General features: G+C 46.3%; 1 protein-coding gene across 1 annotated transcript in view; it reads right to left on the reverse strand.

Annotated features, from left to right (window-relative positions):
* Tbc1d9 (TBC1 domain family member 9) overlaps window positions 1–21699 on the reverse strand; it is a 101106-nt gene that overhangs the window by 10587 nt on the left and 68820 nt on the right. The window contains 9 exon segments of the mRNA NM_001415072.1: window positions 999–1239; window positions 2772–2840; window positions 2996–3094; window positions 6261–6390; window positions 7183–7468; window positions 8369–8486; window positions 12318–12532; window positions 19222–19372; window positions 20173–20343. Of these exon segments, the coding sequence (NP_001402001.1) occupies window positions 999–1239; window positions 2772–2840; window positions 2996–3094; window positions 6261–6390; window positions 7183–7468; window positions 8369–8486; window positions 12318–12532; window positions 19222–19372; window positions 20173–20343 (1480 nt within the window).

Here is a 21699-nt window from a genome sequence, read left to right on the forward strand (position 1 = left end):
CTTAACAGACGGACGCAATTCCCTCAGAAGGCTTGCTACCCTTCCGACCTCACATCAAATGGGACAAGCTCTTACCATGCAACACTTTCTCCATCCAGTTATAAATGGAATAAAAGTCCAATAACAACACGGAGAAGGAAGCAAAGCTGGTAGACAGGGAGCAACCTGTATCCTGCCTGCCAGGCACATGGTGTGTGTGCATGTGCATGTGTGCACGTGTGTGTCCTAGCTATAGGCAGTCCTTGTGTAAGTGTGTAGACGTCTTAGCTATAGATGACACTCCTCCAGCCAGGAAACAGACAGGAAAGACTTCCATGTATGCTGTGGTTTTCTAGTCTTTTATTAAAATAGATTTAATGTTACTTAGAAACATTAAGAAACCATATATTAGAAGGGTTTAGCTACATGTGATTACTTTATGTAGGATATTTTTTAATTATTATATTGTCTTATAAAACAATTAAATCCACCATCTAGATTTTCCTTTTTCTCTGGGAAACCTGTCAAGGTTGATAGGATAAGTTAGCATTTTACTATCACATGCATTCTCTGTTCATGCATATTTTAAAAAAGCCTACATGTTAGTTATTTATGTTTATGGTGTGTGTGTGTGTGTGTGTGTGTGTGTGTGTGTGTGTGTGTGTACGTATGCGCGCGCAACACAGCCCTATGTGAAGGAGGTCAGACAATACTCTGTGGAAGTTGGCCTTCCTCTCCACCAAAGGGTTCATGGACTGAACTCAGATCATCAGACCTAGAAGCAGGTGATAACTCGTTTTGAACTCAGGTTGACATCTGCTTCATGTCTCAAGTGGGCTTTAGATGACCCTTATTAATACAGCCTATTAACCAGACACAATCTTACAACTAGCATGCCAACCTTGTGTGTGCCCCTCCTTCCTCTATACCCAGTGTAGGGGGCCCTGAGTGCTATCAAGGGGAACCCAGGCGATACCCGAATTGTTCCTGCCCAACTCATGCGAATATTACATCCTTACTCAGCCCAGAGACGAACTCTCGGAAGTTAATCAAGGAGTCCCCATTCTCGTCCAGTAGCTGGAACAAGCGGGAGGCCAGCACATCAGAATGAGTGCCACACGCCCAGGGAAAGAGGAGCACAAACATGCCCTTGAACTGCTCGAAGTCGATGCGGTACTGCTCCAGGTAAGGCAGGCTGGGGTCGTGCCGGTCCGGGGCATTGCTGCTCCCACCCCAGTAGCAGCTGGTCAGATGTTCAGCCTGAAAAGTGTTGCAAAGTGGTTACTGTCGTTCATACAGCCTCAAATCACTGCTATTTTCCTAGGCACAGTTTTCAGTCTGTAGGTGTGTGGGCTTCTTGCTATACACAGGAGAACCTAGCTTATGAAACCGGAAGTCTGGGATATACCATGGTGAGAGTGAAGAGCTAGGCTCAGGGGTGGATTCCTGGTGCTGTGTATAGAAATCAGTGTCTCCTTAGAAGAATTCAGGTTGAGTTGGTAAAAATTGTCACTAATGACAAAAAATTCACCCCCACTGAGTCTGGCTAATTCAGGAGCCTGATTAATTATGTATCAAGTCAATACACATCTGGTCTACCTACCAGGAGAGAGAGGAAAAAAAGACATTGGCGCCCTCTAGTGGTCAAGACGTAGGAGGGCACATTATGGAGACCCTTCAATCCCAAACTCTAAAGAGCCATGTTGAGATCTGTTGGTGGTGGCGTTTGCTTTTGAGACAGGTTTGATGCGATCCAATGATTGCCTCAATTGGTGGCCTCGAACTCCTGATGTTCCTGCCTCCAACTCCTAAGTACTGGGTTAACTGCCACATTCTAACCCGTGACATTGACCACAGATGATAAGCAAGACCTTTTGTAGAAGAATTACATTTAAAACTTATTAGGTTACATTTTTTCTTCTTATGGACCAATACCAATAGTGGCGCAGCAAACAAATGGAAACCACAGAAATTTCAACCCGTGATGCTCTTTGCTTGACCTGTAGACAGCTTTTGTTAGGGTTTGGGTATGAACCATCCCCACAACAATGCTATAGGCTGATGACTCGGTCCCCAGAGGAGGATGGGTGTCATCACTGAGAAGTGACTGAATTGTGACTGCCTGGTCTTCCTTCAGCAATGGACTAATCATTTGCTGGCTTTATTGGAGCATGATGGCGACTTCTGGATGGAGCCTGGTTGGAGGACATGGGTCACATAGGACTATCTTGTCATGGGCGTCTCTTAGTGTTTCTGTCCCCAGCAGTCATGCTGTGAGGATTTTCTCCCCTTTACCATGGCATTCTGCATCGCCATAGCACTGGCAGGGCTGGCCAACCACCAGTCGGGAAACTTCTGAAACCGGGAACTCTACCCTGGCCTCCTACACACCACGCTTCTTCTTCTAGCTATAATTTATTTCCCTTAAGGGTGATTGGGGGGTTAGTAGGAGAAATTATAGGGTATAGAAATTTCAGGCAGGATTAGAATTTTTATCACCAATGATCTATGGAGTCTTGGAAATCAAGATTCCATGTTATAAGGTCCAAGAAAACTAACTGTACCGGATGGTGAGGGAGAGAGTTAAAATGTCCACTTAAATTAATTCTAAGAGTTGATTCACTCTTCCTACTGAGTGGGGCAACTTTGTTCTCCCAGCTCTGCCTTCTTATGCATATTGGGGGCCTAGGGAACCCCCAAATCGCCTAACAGAAAGACCAAGAACTCACTGAATGATTAAGGCAAGGTCTTTTCATTCCTTTGAACAGGTATGAGTTTACTTTGAAACGCACCTTGAAAAGCGCATATAGTTCTTCCAGCTCATCAATGGTGAAGGAGGTCTCCGTCACAATGGTCCGTACCTGTAAGAGGGGGAGCACCGTGAGTCCTACAGACCCACAACATGGCACACCGAGAAGGCCTCTAAGTTCTTTCTCAGGTTCTGCAAAGCTGGAGCAGGGGAGCCAGCAAGGAGGGTGAAAGTGAGGTGCCCCCATCTCCCCACTGCTGTCCTTACCACATTGCGTTTGGTGGTGTCCTCCAGGGTTTGGATCACTTTCAGCCTCTGCTTAAATCTCATTTGCTCAATCAAATCTGCCCGGATAGTTCCAAATTTCTGGAAAGGAGCAATATTGAGAAAAATGCGCTCAAGCACACAGGGTCACACACACAGACCGGTGGGAACACTTACAACACAGAATAAATGACTTCCTGATTTTATGTTGGAAAGCCACTTAGGGACTGTAGATTAGTAATTTAGAGATTGCCCCATATACAGTGGCAGAACTAAAGTCGCATGTGTTTCCCTTGAGTGAAAGCCCATCAGGAAGAAAGCTTGGATATGAGGCTGTGTGAGTAACCACTTAAGGGCACCGGAAGCTCTAAGGTCTTGAGGTGAGGAGGCTGGGAGGGACGGTTGCTGGTCTCCATGCTCCTGTGACAGCATAGCCATGTGGGCAGCATGCCTAGCACTGCCTGCCTGTCCCCCAACTCAGGCAAGAAACGAAGATGTGACATTTAGTTCCACTAATTCAGGAGTTGGTAAGAATTGTCACTAATGACGAAGAGATTCACTCCCACTGAGTGAATTTCCTTCTAGCCAAGTCTGTGTAGGAGAGAAAAGCTCCCAGGGCAGGAACATCTTCTGACCCGAACAGCAGCTCAGGAAGCCGCTGCTTTATAGTGGCTGCCAGCAAAGGGCTTGTGGCTCAGGGTTAGACCTGAATCGTAATCCCCAGAAGCCTTACAAAAACAAAACAAAACAAAGCAACAACAACAATAAAAACCCACAATACCATTACTGGGAAGATGGAGACTTGGACGTGGGGTGGGGTGGTTATGGGCCTTTCTGGAAAGGTAGCCAAATTGTGGGGATCTGTGTTCAGTAGAAGAGCCTGTCTCCAAAAGGCAGGAAGCAACTGATGAAAAAAACCCACCATGCAGAAGGCACATCATCTGTGCTCTCTCTAACTTAATAATTGTTTCTCTAAGTTTTAAGACCTAATGACTAGGAAATAGGTCACTGAGCAGACAGGTACTGAACCTTACAACCCAACTGCGTGCCAGCTCTAAGGTCCTGTGCCTGACTGACTGCATGGTCTCCTGACTCCTAGGCTGGAACACAGCAGTAGTTTGGACTAATTTGAGTGTATTGGGGACTAGAAAGCATCTTCCTTTGTCCGGGCGGGGCAGTCACACAAGAACCCTGTGACTGTGGTCTACTCGGCCCTAGTACACGGTTCTGCGTGTGTAAGCTGATGACCATAACACCCATCAGAGAGGGCTTAGGGAGGAGTGATTAATTTTGGCCTATGGTTTCAGAGAGTCCATTGTGGGGGCAGGACGCAGTGGAACACGGCAGCTCACATCAGAGGAATGCGGGGGGGGGGGCGGGGGGGGGACCGAGGATGGGGGAGGGGCAGAGCTCCCTGGGAGATGCCCTACAGACCTATTTCCTCCTACAAGGCTGTGCCTTGTACCCTCTATCACCCCCGGTCACGCCAACCCATTGTAAAACCATCCGGGGAACGATCCGTTCACCAGCTCTAAGTCGTCCTGAGCTAACTGTGTCTGGAATGCCCTCAGACACATCCACCCGTGCCTTTCACTAAGATGATAGGTGTCTCTGATGACAGGCTTGGGGTTGCTGCCCAGCCAGCCTAGCTACTGAGCAGTTCCAGGGAGAAAGCCTCAAAAACAAAGGCAGGTAGCTCCTAAGGAAGGACATGAGGTTGTCCTTCACTTCCTACATGCACAAACACACATGCACTCAAAAGCACTCTCCCCCGCCTCATGGTAACCATCAAGGGCCAAATGTAGCAGCACAGGCCTTCTAAGGCTTCAAGAGGCTGACGTATGAAGATAGACTTTACTTCTGAGACAGGGCAAGGAAGTAAAAAATTCCTCCATATTATATTCTTGCTAAGGCCATTGTAGGTTTGACTAGAATTGTCACCACTTGATGGAGAATCCGTGAAAAAGTACCCAACTCTGTTCTCAGATCCTAAGATCAAGGTGCCCCAGATAACCTTTCTAGCTTGTCTTAGCCTGTTTGTACAGAAGGCCCTACAGCTAGCCGCTTATCTTATCTGCTTCTATTAAAACTGCCAAGCGAGATACCGGGGTGTGGTTTCTGCCCTTAACGTCACAATGTTCTGGACACTTGGGGCCATATCTGGCTCCCTGAATACCTGGGTGTGGTCCCAGATGGCTGGAGTAAAGATTTTTAATTGATTATAAACTGTCTGCGTAGTCATCTATAGTGGGATAACTGTAACACTTCAAGGAGAGCCCAAGATCTGAAACAAGACTTTTTCTCGGTGAAAAGAAAATTAAATTAAAAACAAACCATTGTCACATTTGAAAATGTCTACTCCGGGTGTTCGAACTGCTTAGTGTGAGAATAGGCAATGATTTATTTGTGACGATTTCCCTGGACTTCTCCTCAATCCACTGAGTGCCGAATCTGACATGCTTCTAGATCAGGTGTCAGAAGGCCAAACCTTACCACACCATTTACAATACAAGTTAAGGCCCATGAGAAATCCTGAGATCCACTCAGCACCCCTCTCTGAGACCAAAGCTTTTAGCTTACAGGCAGTCACCTGCCTCAGACAACCAATGTAAAGGGGGACAGGATTTCTGTCTGTCTCCAAACTCTTGTTGAAACTGAGTGCCCCAGTGTTGCAGGGTTGATGAGAAAGGGCCTTATCTACAAGTCTTTGGGTTAGAAGAATTGCGCTCCTATGGACAAGATGCTAAGATTGACAGGGCTTGTGGAAGCAGGTTTTTTCCTTCTGAACTTCTGTTCCATGAGGACATTGTTCCTCCTGCCTGCAGGGCACATATGGTGTCCAAAAAAATAAAAAGATGTGTCTCTCGCCCATAAGCTCCTGGCCAGCCTTAAGGTTATAAGACTACCTAGAACAATGGCCTTCAACCTGTGGGTCATGACCCCTGAAGGAGTCAAATGACTCTCTCAAAGGGGTCAAATATCACATATTTATGTTATGATTCATAACAGTATCAAAATTGCAGTTATGAAGGAGCAATGAAAATAATTTTATGGTTGGGGTCACCATAACGTGAGGAGCTGCATTAAAGGGCCACAGTATTGGGAAGGCTGAGAACCACTGCTCTATGAGGAGTCCATCCTTAATCTTTATGAAGCAGCTGGATTCTTGTATTCTATGACAACGGCAGAAGCTGGATTGAGGCGGATTAGGAAAGGCAGTATGGTACCTGGCATACCTCTACCGCATGGGCTGGGAAGCAAAACCTACCTCGTAGGATGTTCCTATGAGTCTGAAGATGTCCACCGCAGGGTAGGGCCCCACGTCGTCACTGAGCAGGGAGTGGAGATGAGGGATGGGTGGCAGAGTGCTGTCTTTGTTGGTCACGCTGTCTAAGTACCTTAGACGAGACAGGAACAGGCTGTCACTGGAAATGAACTGGAATGCCTCAGGTATAGACCTCAAATTGTGCACATTAAAACAAAATCTAAGAGTTTCTTGCTTCTTTTGTTGTTTATCCTTTTTTGGAAGCACTGGGGATTGAACCTGGGTCCTTGTGGAGGCTACACAATTCTGTAGCTTCAGCCCCTTCTTACTTTCTATTTTGAGATTGGTCAGGCTGGCTTTGAATATGTAATTCTCCTGCCGTAGCCTTCTGAACAGCTGGGATTACAGTGTGCAACACCAGGTCTTATTAAGATTTTTCTTAAGAACAGAAAGAAACTCCCTTCATTTTTAAAGAAAAGAAATATTGGTCTGGGGAAATGGTTAAAGGCTTAAAGGCACTTGCTGTATTGTATCATCCTCCAGACAGGAGTTTGAATCCCAGCACCCACATAGCACGCTGTAACTCCAGCTCCAAGGGAGGCAAAGACTGGAGGATCCAGGGGACTCAATGGCTTCCAACCTTGCCAAGGAAACATGAGTCCCAGGCTCAGCGGGAGACTCTACCTCAAAAGAACACGTGGAGAGTGAGAGATGATGATACTCCATGCCCTCTGTACATGTGTGCAGCTATGTACCACAGATGTATATTATAGAACATATATAAGATACCATAGACATCCAGATAATGAATACACATTAAGAATGAAAAGCATATGAAGGCATGTCCTTGGCCACAGAGACCAAGCCTTTTGCTGAATCAAGTCAAACTCACAAGGTGGGCCCAGAGTCCCCCATAGCACTGTACCTTCCCAGAACAGTCATAGCCTCCCCATCGTCCTTGCAGCCTAACAGTTTATCCACATTGGCATCCAGTACAGCGAGGGCCAGCTGGAATATCACTTTGATTCCTTCATAGAAGAAACAGTCCACGACCACCACGGCACTCTCAAATGGCATCACACTGAGAAAGAGCGTGAGGAACCATGACAGGGAGATGGTAGAGATCACCCCCAGGTCCTGCATGCAGTCATACAGCTGGGGGACATAGTCTCGAGCCAGCTCCTCGAAGACTCCCTGGTCCACCAGGGCACCTGAGTGGGTGACACAAAACGCTGTTAGCACTTCATTCTACTGCAGAACCGAAGCAAACCGATGGACCGAGCTCTGCTTTCCTTTCTGTGCCTAAGGCAAGAAATACCTTGCATGAACTGGTTGTGAACCACAGCAAGAACATGCAGAAAAGAACACATTCATGCTTAGCGCTCAGCTACCTTTCTCTATGCTTGAATAACCCATGGCCCCAACACAGGGAGAGGTGCTGCTAGACCCACTCAGGCTGGGTTTTCTTACGTACGTGAGTTAGGGCAGGAAAGACAATCGTCTACAGACAGGCTCGCCTGAGGAACTAGACAATGCCTCACAGAGAATCTCTTCCCAGGTGATCCTGGGTTATGACAAATTAACAGTAAGAATTGACCTTCATACTTACTAAGCCTTTATTTATATAAACACTCTGTGACTATGGGGTCCCAAGACATGGAGGGATTGACATTGCTGGCATTTTATGCAGATAACACTCGAAATGGTCAGTTTTACTGGGTTTAGAATCACTCAGGAGACACCCCTTTGAGCATTCCCAGGAAGGTGTTACTGGAGAAGTCTAACTACAGTGGTAAGGGCCACCCTGAATGTGGACATGGCCATCCCCGGGCTGGGATCCTGGACTACATTTAAAATAAGAGAGAGCAGGCTGAGCATCAACATTCACTCCCCTTTGCTCGTTGGGCCCCAATGTGACCAGTTCCTTTCATTTCCCACCGACATGTTGTGACTTGCCCTGTATGGGCAAATTCTGAGCCACAACAAACCCTTCCTCTCGTAAGTCGATGTTTGGCTAGGTGTCTTGTCACAGCTCTGAGGAGAGCCAATACAATGCTACAATCTTTTTCCTGTCGAGACAGGCTAAGGTGTTTGAGCCAAGCCCCACATACCTACAACCCTGGTGTTGTAGTAATCCGGAAGCATGCGCTCACACAAGGCCACCAGCAGCCAGAAGGCCTCCTCCTCTTTGGCATAAAGCAGCAGCACTGAAGTGACAATGTTCATGGCCTAAAGGAAGGAGAGAGAGGGGACGCCATCAAACACAGTCTGAAGACAGCAAATGTACCCAGTAGCAATCTTGTTAACTGTTGGGGGGCGGTGATCACTCTGTGTTACTCCAAACTATGGGAAACCAGTGGTGTCTCAGGATGGGCCATTTGAAAAGCAGCCTCCACCATCTGTCTGGCATCACCCATGCAGCACAGAATCAAGAAATGAGCTCTTCCTGCGAATGGGTGCCTTATCAATAAAGTGGGCTGAGTTGAAATGAGGCATATGGAAGGATTGAAATTCTATCAGGATAGTGAGGCCAAGAACTGAAGAAAGGGTCTAACCCCCTCACCTAGAGCCACAAAGAGAAGGACAGCCAGGATTGCAGTGGGAAGAGCTGCCACCAACTTGTTTTGTGATACCTAGTACGTGCATGCCGCCTAGTGTGTGCACGCCGGACCCATAGGCAGAGAACGATTGATTTTGCAGGGTTATTCCAGGGGCTGAGTTGTCTGGGCTCCTACTCATCCATCTTCCTGTGGGCTTCTTCCTCTCATGCAGGCCTCCCAGTTCGCCTCTGCAGTCAAACTGAGCTCTGTAGCTCTGTCAACCCTGTGACCTACAGCCCCGGATGCTACTGCAGTAGCTTCCTCCTGGCAGTCAGATGAGGTCCCTTATCGATCAATACGGCTCTATTTACATCTGTGCCAGACAGTGTCTGAGACACAGCCTCTTAAACCCTACCTGTCCATTCTATATCCCTGACAGACAGACAGGAAGCAGGCAGAGAGGCAGACAGACAGACTGTATCAAGCTTGACATGGGAAGTGGTAGTTGTAATCAAGGTTGGAATTAGAAAGCTGTATTCAGCTGGGCCAGATTGCCAAGAAAGAGGAAGTGTATGGGAAACTCCTGTCACTGAACCACTGGCACCTTATGGATTTATTGTTATCCACTAACTTCTGGCATTATGGAAAGATATAACTGTGTTTGTCTATTTTTCTGACATAGTTCATTCACAACACTGACCAAAAAAGGGGGGAAAAGTTCTTGTAGGTGCCCAGTAAAAGCCCAAGAAAAGCCAGACAAATCAGCTTCCGACTCCAGGCCACAAAAGCTTGGCGAATATTCTTCTGAGTTCTGTTTGCTTATGTCCCTTTGGAGGGGGAAAGCCACAAGTCCTCTACACCAACTGCCAAGGGTTGAAGATGAAGACAGCCTCACTGGCACTACAGCTGACCGGACTCAAGCGCGTGCAGGCAGGCCAGCCATTCCAGCCCCTGCCCCAAGCCTGTTTGACAAAGCTGTCAGCCTGCTTAAGTCCCTCCAGTATTCTTAATCCTTAACTCAGAGGAGGAGGGAAGTATTTCCCTTTAACCTCCCATGAACAGCTCTTATAACCAAGCACACAGGGCTCCAGTCTGCCCTCTAAACAAGGAAACCTTTTAGACTTGGAGCTCTCCCCCCTCATGATCCTCCAGGAGAAAGATGCTCACGATAAGTAAAGGTGATTTAAGTTCTAAAGTAACTTTATTTTATTAAAAGATATTATCAGGAATCTTATAACGACTAAGCCGCTCAATGTTTTAACTGTCCCTTAATTAAACAGGAAGATCAAAAGGTAAAAATGAATTCTATTCTGTCAGAAGCCAAGCAGCTCGTGGGTTCCTTTTGATTTTCTAGAAATCAGGACCAATTCATCAGACTTGTGCAATAGAAACCCCCTAAAAGGTGTTTGGCTGAAAAGGTTCTTTCTTAAAAGCCTTGGTATTCCAAGTGGTTATTAAAATTCCACAGGAGAATTAGCCTGCCAGGTCTAGTCCACGGTCTCAGTAAAGGTCAGCTCCTTAGCCCTTCCGGCAAGACAGAGTTCCGTGGTTCTGCTTTCTCATGGGTTCTGGGTGAGATGAGGGAGCGGGGGAAGTTCACCAGCCTGACTGCTGCTACCGACGAGAAAAAACAAAATGGAACGGTACAGTTAGTGAAGCAATTGGGGGAATGTATTTAAACTAGGTGCCATCAAAAACAAAAATAATGTGTCATAGGGGAAGTGTGTGTGTGTGCATGTGCATGTATGTGTGTATTTGTGTGTGTGGTGTGACTTATGCTCAAGGTACTAGTACAAGACACTATTTTGATTTCATGTGGGCAATAGTTTTTCTGTTAGTCTGCCTTAAGTATTTATTTTCCTGTATGTTCAGGGACATGACATGTTTGAGAAGAGGCATAGGATCAGAAGAACAATCCCAATGGAAGCTGAGGTGCTCCACTCACAGGCAGAAGGGCAGATCGGTGGTGTGCTGAGAGAAGACCCTTCCTAGCCACTTGGCTAAACGAGGACTGATACGGAAGCCACTGATGCCGTTGGCTCCCTTCTCAGGGCAGAGGTCATCAGTCAGGGAGAGGGTGCTCCTCTGAAGACCTCGTAACATCTAGAGGCGATTTTAATCCTCAGAGTGGTGGCTTCAGCTATTACCTGGGGGGTAGGTGACGAAGCTGCTGAAAATATAGCATCCGGGACATAGAGCTCTCTTGCTATAGAAATAGTACGTCCTCCCGGTGGGCTCTGCACCCTCAGAGGTGGGGGAAGAGCAGTTTATTAGAGTGTGTGCACGGCTGACTGGAGGGACTGCCCAAAACGGATTTCACTTTCAACAAGAGATCTTCCTAACTTGTTTATACCTCATAGACCTCAGGGTTATGCATGTCGCCATCCTAAATCTCCTTCAGGTCCCAGCTCTGGTTACACTTTGAACAATTTGAACAGACAAGTCTGCAAGTCTGGCTGCTGGATGGATACTTAGCACTGACATTGGCACCATTATTTAAACAGTCCTCACCTGGGGTCATCCCCCGATCTGGCTTTTTTCAAGAATAGAATTCGGGGGCTTGTGGTAGAGAGGCCTTAGCATTGGTTGGGACCTGGTGCTGCCCCCCTGAGCTGTCTGTTGGAGATGTGTTCTTGGGGGATGAGCCTGAAGGCTGCTCAATCCTGGTAAATAAATACATCCCATCCCCATAAACTTTGCTCATCTCTAATAGGTCTGGTTGGCACACTAATCTGTGGGGTACCTGGGGGAGAGAGTCCCCTTAGCTAAACTCTACTTGGTGTGATTTAATGTCTCCTGAGCCAAATCTATTCCCCAAACCCTTATAACATCAATCTCGTTTTTCCTACACCACTCGAACCCGCAATGCTGATAGCACCAAGGTTGAGACACCCCATTGCAGTGATCTCCATTACTCAGAGAATTTCCCTGTCTGTTATCTGCTGGCAAACAGAAACAAAGAAAGTGTTAGGAAGGAGGTTAGTTCTGCAGGAGACTGACCAACTAGGCCCCAAGACTGAACGTGATGGACAGCCGGCGGGTCAGCTCGGAGTCCCCCGATAGATGTAAGGGTCAGTGGCTGATGGTGGTGCAGCCTAACCAGGTCAGACTCCTCCAGGAGAAGAGGTGCAGAGTCCTGATGCCACTTCCTCAGTAAACTTCTCAACTTTAGGGATAAACCCTCAGACATACTCTGGCTTCTTACACCTCTACTTACAACAGACTAAAATCTGTTTTGGGAAAAATAGCCCCTTTGCTGTCGATGATGACACCGAGAGAGGTGGACAGAGGGAAAACCGGGAGAAGAGACTTATAAACCTGCTGCCTGCAGGGTTTGGCCCATCGCTGCTTGGCTGGGCCTTCTCGCTTGCTCTAACTAAACTCCTGGCTGGTCGATCTGATGCGGAATCTCATCTGAATTCTCCTCTTTCAGGACTGTAAGGACTGAGGTGGCAGGTTAGGTCTCGATTGGATGATATTTGGAGCCCTCCCTCCCCAAACACAAACTCTTGGTAATTACCTGGCAATACCCTATGTTGGGATTTCGAAAAGCATAAGCCGTTAAGACTCTCCTCAGAGCCGCGATGCCCATTTCGTTCTGGAAAGCTGGGTGCTCTGGAAGGGAACGGTGTAAGTCTCTCTCAATCTCCTCTGTGGCAAGATTGTACTTTCCCATAGACTTCTCCACCAGGTCCTCATAGTACCCGGGGTGTGTGGCCTTTTCGTTGATGGCCCCTAGGAAGCACACAACAGATAGGACGTCAAGAAAGGTAAAATTCTGCTTTTCCGGCTGAAGACAGCACAATGTGCCTGTGGCCTCCTCCTCTCTCTCAGCCCCATAGCAACATGGTCACACCTCCTCCGGGCATGAGCAGAGGTCCGCAAAACTGTTCCAAGCTCACACAGACAGTGCTGCTCAGGGACTCAAGAGGAACGCCAGACAGTGAGCCAGGCTAAATTCTCACTCTTGGTTCCTCTCTTGGCTTTTATTTTACGAGAGGATCTTTTAAGTCTCACTTGAGAACTAGGGTTGCCTCTCAAAATAACTTTTAGCCTGTTCCTTAAAGATCTTCTGCAAAGAACGCGATAGTGATGTGAGAGACGAGGGCTTGGGCTTGCTAAAGCTGCAGGCAGCACTGAGTCCCTACCACTGACGGGGGGACCCTTGGGTTGTAGTGATGGGGCTGCAGAACAGAGCCAACAGTTACTGATTTGGGATATTTATGTTCAGGTTCTCAAAGATAGAAAAACCCCCATCTAGGTCAATACCTAAAACTCGATCTCAGAATGACTTTACATTGCCACTGGAAAACGTCAATATCCACACTCGGAAGAATGAAATTGGACCCTCACCTCACAGACATCCCCAGTCAACATAGCATGCATCAAGGGTTAGAGCCTGGGGCTGAGGATTTAGCTCAGTGGTAGAGCGCTTACCTAGGAAGCGCAAGGCCCTGGGTTCGGTCCCCAGCTCCAAAAAAAAAAGAACCAAAAAAAAAAAAGGGTTAGAGCCTAAGCCATAAGTCAAAAAGTACCAGAGGAGAGCAGGGTGGACATTTCTTACAGAGCAGTTAGGCTCTGCCTATGATCCACCGGGCATAGGCGGTAAATGTAGAAACGGTAAGATCATGTAAGTTCAAAAGCTTGACTGAACAATGAGAGAAAGCAGAGAGAAGAAGCTGACAGGATAGAAGAAAACACAAGTAAACCATGCATCCAATACAAGAGCGCTTATCCAAAATACATAACCGTACAAGGGATCTGGGCGTCTCTGTAAAAAGTGTTTGCTCTGCAAGCCTCAGACCCTGAGTTTGATCGCTGGAACTCAGAGTGGAAGAGACAATCAACATTAAATGGGTTGTTCTCTGACCACCGCACACACACAACATATACACACACTAATAAATAAAACAATAAAAACATCGGGGCTGGCGAGATGACTCAGTGGGTAAGAGCACTTCATGCTCTTGCAGAGGACGGGAATTCAGTTCTTGGCAACAGAGTCAGGCAGCTCACAACTGCTTGTAACTCCTGCTAACAGAGGATTTGAAGACCACACGGGTGACATACACACAAATAGATGTATGCTAAAACACAATTAATGATAATAACTTTTAAAATGTGCAAGAAAGTCATATAAAACCATAGTAAAGAAACAGACATTACACGAAAAGGAGGCCGACCACTGGGTAGCAGGTACACGAAAAGGCACCCACCCCCTCCATTACTCATCATTAGAGAAGTGCAAATAAAAACCGAGTAGGAAAAAATGAATATATTAAGATTCAGAACACAGGATAAATACACAGAAAGTACATGTGCGTATACGATAACAATCAATGAGCAACTGTTGGATGAAAGGAACAATCCCATTTATAATAGGATCAAAAATTAAAATATTTAGGAGTGTCCTGAAGTAACTGCCAGGCTTAACACAGTGCAGACTACAAACATAGCTCAGAGAAATGAACGAGGACCCAAATAAAGAAAGAGATGCTCTGCCCGTAGATTAGAAGACAATACTGCTAAGAGGGAAAAAACCCTCCCAAACTCACCTATGGATCAAACACAATACCTATCGCACTGGCTGATTTTGTGTGTCAACTTGACACAAGCTGAAGTTACCACATAGAAAGGAGCCTCAGTTGTGGAAATGCCTCCATGAGCCCCATCTGTAAGGCATTTTCTTTTTTTCTTTCTTTTTTTTTTTTTTTTTTTTTTGGTTCTTTTTTTCAGAGCTGGGGACCGAACCCAGGGCCTTGCGCTTCCTAGGTAAGCGCTCTATCACTGAGCTAAATCCCCAGCCCCAGGCATTTTCTTAATTAGTGATGGGGGGGAGGGGCAGCTTATTGTGGGTGGAGCCATCCCTGGGCTGGTAGTCTGGTAGTCTTGGGTTCTATAAGAAAGCAAGCTGAGCAAGCCAGGGGAAGCAAGCCAGTAAGTAACATCCCCCCATGGCCTCTGCATCAGCTCCTGCTTCCTGCCCTGTGTGAGTTCCAGTCCTGACTTCCTTTGGTGATGAACAGCAATGTGGAAGTGTGAGCTGAATAAACCCTTTCCTCCCCAACTTGCTTCTTGGTCATGATGTGTGTGCAGGAATAGGAACCCTGACTAAGACACCTATCAATATCACAGGAGCCCTTTGGCTGATTAGCTGATCCTAGATTCTTTGGAAATATAAGTGACCCCAAATGGCCCAAACAATCTTGAAGGGAAAAGAACAATTATTGAAGGGCCCACCCCACATTCCTTACAAAGTTACAGTAATTTTGGCTGTGTGATGCTCGTAGACAGATATAAATCATTGAACTTGAAATCCAGACGTAAATTCCCATATTTATGGTAGTCTCACCACCTTTGAAAAGGTATTGAGACAACTCAATGCAGAGAAGCAGAGTCTTTTCAACAGAAGACGCCAGGACAGCACGGCACTCAAACATGGAAGGAGTGAGGTTAGGCCATCCCCTCTACCACACAGAAAATTAACTTATAACAATCTGAACTATAATCTCAAGTCTCAGTGTCGAGCACAGGTCTAAGCCAGTGGTTCTCAACCTTCCTGATGCTGCGACCCTTCAATACAGTTCCTCACGTGGTGGTGACCCCCCCAACTGTGAAATTATTCCGTTGCTACTTCCTTTTTCTTTTTTTTTTTTTTTTTTTTTTTTTGGAGCTGAGGACCGAACCCAGGGCCTTGTGCTTGCTAGGCAAGCGCTCTACCACTGAGCTAAATCCCCAACCCCCCGTTGCTACTTCATAACTGTCAGTTTGCTACTGCTATAAATCATAACTTAAGTATTTGTGTTTTCCAATGGTTGTAGTTGACCCCTGAGGGTTGCTTAGCACCCCTCAAAGGGGGTCATGACCCACAGGCTGAGAACCACTGGTCTAAGTTTTCATGACTTAAAGGTACAGTGAGTGACAAAAGAAAACTCATACCCCAGAATCTTAAAAACTATGCTTCAAGGTCAGCCTTTAGACAGAGAGAACACAGACAGCAACATGGCATCGTCTGAATATTCTTGTAAGAGTTTTTATCCAAAAGATAAAAGATCCGTACAACTAAATCTTGAAATTATGAGCCAGTTAAAACCAGGCAAAGGACCTCAGCAGATATTTCTACAGAAAAACTATGCAGACAGCCAATAAAATGAGGACATGAACCAAAAGCACAATTAGAAAACTGGTCAAACTTCAGAGGTTAAGTGGGTGTGGAATGCTCAGCTCTAAAGGGGAGTGGGCATTTGAACCCCAAACCAAGCCATCACCTCCCTCCCACCCCCAAGGCTCAGGGAACAATGCAGAACAGGGAGGGACAGGATATTAGGGGCTGGGGAGCACTGCTGTCAAAAGGTGTCTTGATTGGCGCTCACCAAGCCATGACCCTAGCTGGCTCCTACTGACACTAGACAGCTGGAGGTGTGTGTGGCCTCCGGTATACTGACTGCACCACACGTAAGGTCACAGCATGCCTACCTACAGGCAACACTAACTGGATTCAGCCGATTAAAACAAATGACGAAACCAAATCAACAAAAATAACCTCCCTAAACCAGAGTCTCGACTTAGAAAGCACTTCTCTCCCACAGGGACAGCAGTAGTAGAAGGCAGGGCCACTGAGACACCAGACACTCACCAGTGGGGATGTGACTGGATGAAGCTGCTCTGGCCAACCTCCTAGGGGTCGCTACCACTGATGGGGGAGACCCTTGGGTTGCAGAATAGAGCCAACAGCTACTGATTTGGGAGTCATTAGAAGGGCCAGAAATCGTGCTCCCATGTACACGAAAGTTTCCAAAAGTCACAAGTCAAAAGTACCAGCAATAATACCCAGGGTAGACAAGGAACAGCCTAAACCGCTCATCAGGGGATAAAGCATGAAGTGCAGTTCTGGGCTCTGTGGGAGTGTAATGTGGATACAGGGTGCAGCACGCTTGAAACCAGCAAACGTTATCTGATGTAGTCATTGGTAACGAAATGCTGAGGACTGGGTTCATCCACAAGAGATGTCTGCAGGACCTCACTGGGTCACCACAGCTGGGAGGAGTCTTGATGGGAAGTGAATTATAATCAACCAATGGCACGGAGCAATTGTTTGAGAAAGGTGACAACTGTATAAACACTACATGCATGCTGACTACGACACGATTTGTGGGTATTCTAGCTCACTGCGCACACTTCTGTAAATCTTGAGTCATAGCTCCAAAGAGGTTTAATTTAAAATGAGCAGTAGCAAGGTGGTGGTGGCACACACCGTTAATCTCAGCACTTGGAAGGCAGAGGCAGGTGGATCTCTGTGAGGTTGAGGCCAACCTGGTCTACAGAGTAAGTTCCAGGACAGTCAGGGCTACACAGAAAAAACCAATAAAATAAAATGAAATGAAATGAAATAAAATGAACAGTAAAATGTGTGCAGAAGGACAAAGTAAACATTTCCACTTCACTTTAGGAAACAGTGTCAGCAAACCAAGGGTTGGCCCAGCCCTTGTGCCTGACGATCACAGGCAGACTGACATTGGGGACGAACGGAACTTGACTTCAGTAGGTCCAGAGTCCAGCCTAGATCAGATAGATCAACATGGGCTTCGGAACCAGAAGCTGAAATACCTTTATGGGCAGGCTGGCTCCCACATCAATTCGAACACCCAACAAAGGGTAGTGTGTGGACCCTTTGGTCACAGAAAGCCCAAAACACTGAATAGAACTCTCCGCCCGTCTGTCTCCGTCAGTGGGCTGGTGGCTGCTGCTGTGTACTGGTTTCATGGTGAATTCATTTGAATCTGAAATGTGACTATAAATAAGTTCTAAGCTGAAGAAGGAGAGGAGGGAACTTTTCCTGTACTGTCAGCGCTTTGGATCTGGTTGTCAAGGTGACCAGTTCATGAAACACATGGAAGAGTAGGAGAAGGAAAGGGATCTCTAGAATAAGGGTTTTCTCGGATGTCTTAGAGAGCACCACGCTCGTAAGAGCGGTATTTGGTGTTTTCTGAAATATCACCTTTTGAAGCACTTGGTAGCCCAGGCTGGCCTCAGACTTGTAGACAGTGTCCTGCCTCAGCCTCCCTCCCTACTTTTAGGATTACAAATACCTACACCCATGCCTAGCTCAAGAGAGTTCCTGGGTCTGGTCTACACAATAAAATAGGGGGGTTAAAAAATCAAACAAACCAAATTTACACAAAATAGATAAAACCATTTATCTTTAACTTTTGTTTTTAGGATTTGATCTTCTTATTTCTAAGATGTATCTCATGGTAGTCAATTTTACCATTTCTGTCTACTTTTGGAAAGGTCTACAAGCATTAAGGTTTCCTTGTAAAGCCCAGTGACTTTATTTTTAAGTTTCAGTACCATTTGTTTTTAAGTGAAAAGGTGTGATAATGGTACTTGGGTGGGGCCACCTCTGGGTTCAAATAAAAACATATTCCCACGGGCTTAGACTGGTAACATTTCCTGTCTTCATCCAGCTGAGGCAGTGGTCTATGGTTAAAATGAAGATTGGTGATAGCAAGGGTGTGTGTACTCTGATGGTTGGGCTACATACAAGAATCCCGAGGTGCTTAGATGTTTCCAGATGGCAGAAAAATAGCAGTGGCTTCTCTGAAATGACTAAAATACTTTTTAAAAATCGAGTGCAAAAAAATCCACAGAAATTAGTTCACCATTTTAGATAACTTTTATTGTGGCATATTGTTATAACGGCTTTATTTTTATCGTTGTTGATTTGAGTGTGTGTGTGAGTGTGTGTGTGTGTGTGTGTGTGTGTGTGTGTGTGTAGGAAAATCTATAGTATATACAGGATTGAATACTGTTGCACGTGCTGGCTGAGGGGAAGGGGGTGTGTGTGTCTTGGAAAGCAAACCCTGAGGACAGAGAGTAGTGCAAATAGGAGAATAGCAGTCACTCCTCGCTGGGAGACCGTCCTTCAGTGGTTTAGATGCCAGGAAGTGCTCCATGCTCCGGTAAGTTCCCTCTCCCCCATGCTTGGAAAAAGAAGCCTAATGGAGCTCACTGGCTTGCTAACTAGACTTCAGTGAATTCTCCCTTTAGTCAGCCACTGGTCCCCTAGCTGGGGTGAGCAGAGAGATGAACATTCCCATCTCCACAGGAAACAACTGGGTCCACTGACGTATTCTCAATGATGTCAACATTGCCTGGAGGAGACAGCACTTCTACTCATAAAGCATCACACTTCTACTTCAGATTCTTCCTCCCCCTCAGCCTCGCTGGAGAAGCAGAGGCAGCCACTGGATTGGAGGATGGGAACTGTTGACCTTGGAGACCTCCCTGTGAAGGAAGGTTACTAAGGACAGACTTCAGAACTGGGTGACTTAGGTCTCTTATCTCAAAGGACTTTGGCAGTGTGATGGAGGCTGGAAGGAAGCCCCAATCATCCCCGCGACGCTGCTCTTAGCTCTCCCTACCTGAAAGCAGCAGCCAGAGCTCCCCGCGCATGCGCTCTGGGATGCCCTTTAGCACCAGCTCGCGGGTCTTCTCCGTGCGGTACATGCAGATCCCCTGCCCATACTCAGCAAAGTGAATCTTCCAGGCTTGTTCTTTCAAAAACTCTTTGGCCTGAAAGACATAGTGAACATGACCCATCCGGTGACCGGAGGTCCTGAGACCATAATGAAAGATCAGACTGTGATCTGGTGAACCGACAGTTGACTCTGAGCAGAACTCCTGAGAGTGTAGAACTCTGGATGTTTAGAGGTCTTTCCGAATTTTATCCAACCATAGCCTGTTCTATCAGCGTCTCCTGTTCATTATTTACTTACTTGAAGGGAGATTAACCATTAACCAGTAGAACGCTGATCATACTTGTGGTTTTAGGTGTATACCCCTGTGAATGTTTTAGATGTGGACTGAGAAAGCAGTCTTATTTGTCGTTTGGTTTACACAGTAGTTTAAAAAAAAAGTACCGAAGAAAAAGAAAAGTAGTCACACAGGTACTGTGACCCTTATGGTTTCCACAAGTCACTCTGCAAGCCAATGACACACTTAGACAAAAACTGTTTTCCTTTTCTTTTTCTTTTCTTTTTTGAAAAAAAAAATGTTACAGGTATCTCTACAAACACTTAAGGCCATTTCTATTGATGGTGGTTTTAATTGCAATAAAAGTATCTACTCAGGGACAGGAGAGATGGCTCAGTGCTCAAGGGTAGACAATCAGAATTCAGATCCCAAGATCTGCATAAAAGGACAGGAATCTTGAAATTGCCTGCAGCTCCACCTCCAAGTGATCCCCTCTGACTTCGATCTGCTTATACACACGCACGCACACACTCATGTACAAAAATATCTAAAATCTTAAACCTTTTTGTTTTCTTTTGTTCTAACACAGCACGTTTCAGGGGACAGAAAGATGTCCCTACCAATTTTGGGTTGAATTCTTCAGGAGATCGCCGCCGGTACATGGTCATGAGGGTTTGTGTGGCTGTGGGGACGCTGTTGCCGTTAAGGTTAAAGGGGCGCTCTCCATCAGCGTCTGAGCTGGTGCTTCTCTGGGGACTGGAGGAAACAAGGCTGCTGGGCCGAGAATACACCTGTCAGGAGAGGGACACATAAGGTGAGGATGGGCCTGGAAGCACAACTTACTTCGCTGTTCTGCACAACACGAACAGCTAGGTGTGTTCTCCTCGTTGCTATGTGGAGAAGCAGGAAGTGCCAGGAAGTCAATACCTCTCAGAAGTCACACTGGGGCAAAGTCTCGAACTGCCATTCCAATGCTCCAAGCCAGCGCTCCAAGCTGCCTTCCCAGGGCCTGGCGAGTAGCTTGGCTGGTAGAGTGTTTACTTACTATGCACAAGGCCACACAAAAATGGAGTGAGGTGGCCTAGGACTATAATCCCAGCACTCAGGAGATGGAGCCAGGAGGATCAAAAGTTCAACAGAGGGAGGGGGAGGGGGAGGGGAAGAAAGGAAAAGGAACAAAAGAAAAACTGTTCAAAGATTTCTATCATTTGCAGAGAAATCAGAGTACTATTGTCCAGTAAACTTAAAATATTTAATAAAAACATTTCCCTTGGTTTATCTCAATAAAAGTGTTTGATTATCCGATTCACTGGTTTGCCTCCATGCATGACATAGCAGAAGCATTGACTGTTTTGCTAGTTTCTGGCATCTCAAAAATGTTACAGATGTGATGAGGCAGTAGCCTGCCGTCTTTAAAAAAGGGTTTAGCTAACTGAAACGTCCTCGGCCACTCCAGCGAGCTGCTATATTCTCTGGATGGTGGTCTGATAGGCAATCCATCACAGAAGAATCACCATAACGATGCTATATTTCAGGTCTGACCTCCGCACCCTTCCCACTGATGTCACTAAACAGAAGAGTCATTTTTCATGAACAAGTTGCTTTTACTATCTCCAACTTAAAGAGGTTCAAACTGGGCCAGTCCCGGCTGATGGAGAGACTAAAGGATTGTAAGTCAAAGCCTTTGTGGGCTACAGAGTGAGTTCAAGTCCAGCCTGGAGAACTCAGTGAAGGCTGAGGTCATAGCTCTGTAGCAGATCACTTGCCTAGTTTATGTGACGCTCTGTTTGGCGACCCTTTTGGGGGTCAAATGACCATTTCACAGGAGTTTCCTAAGACCATTGGAAAACACATATTTACGCAATGGTTCATAACAGTAGCAAAATTACAGTTATAAAGTAATAATGAAATAATTTTATAGTTAGGGGGTCACCCAAACCTGGGGAACTGCATTAAAGAGTCAGCATTAGGAAGGTTGCGACCCCCTGCTTTAGACTAAATACCAATCCCTTTAACTGAGATACTGCACTGGGCATGGGGCAGGGGGCTTAACACAGCTGTTAAATCTGACAGTCAGACAAGTTGGACAAAGAGATTCACACTCCAGGGCTGAGCATAGGAGTGACCCTACTGTCCTCAGGTGAGCA

Source organism: Rattus norvegicus, chromosome 19, assembly GCF_021556685.1.
Source record: "Rattus norvegicus strain SHRSP/BbbUtx chromosome 19, alternate assembly SHRSP_T2T, whole genome shotgun sequence".
In the NCBI taxonomy this organism is placed as follows: Eukaryota; Metazoa; Chordata; class Mammalia; order Rodentia; family Muridae; genus Rattus; species Rattus norvegicus.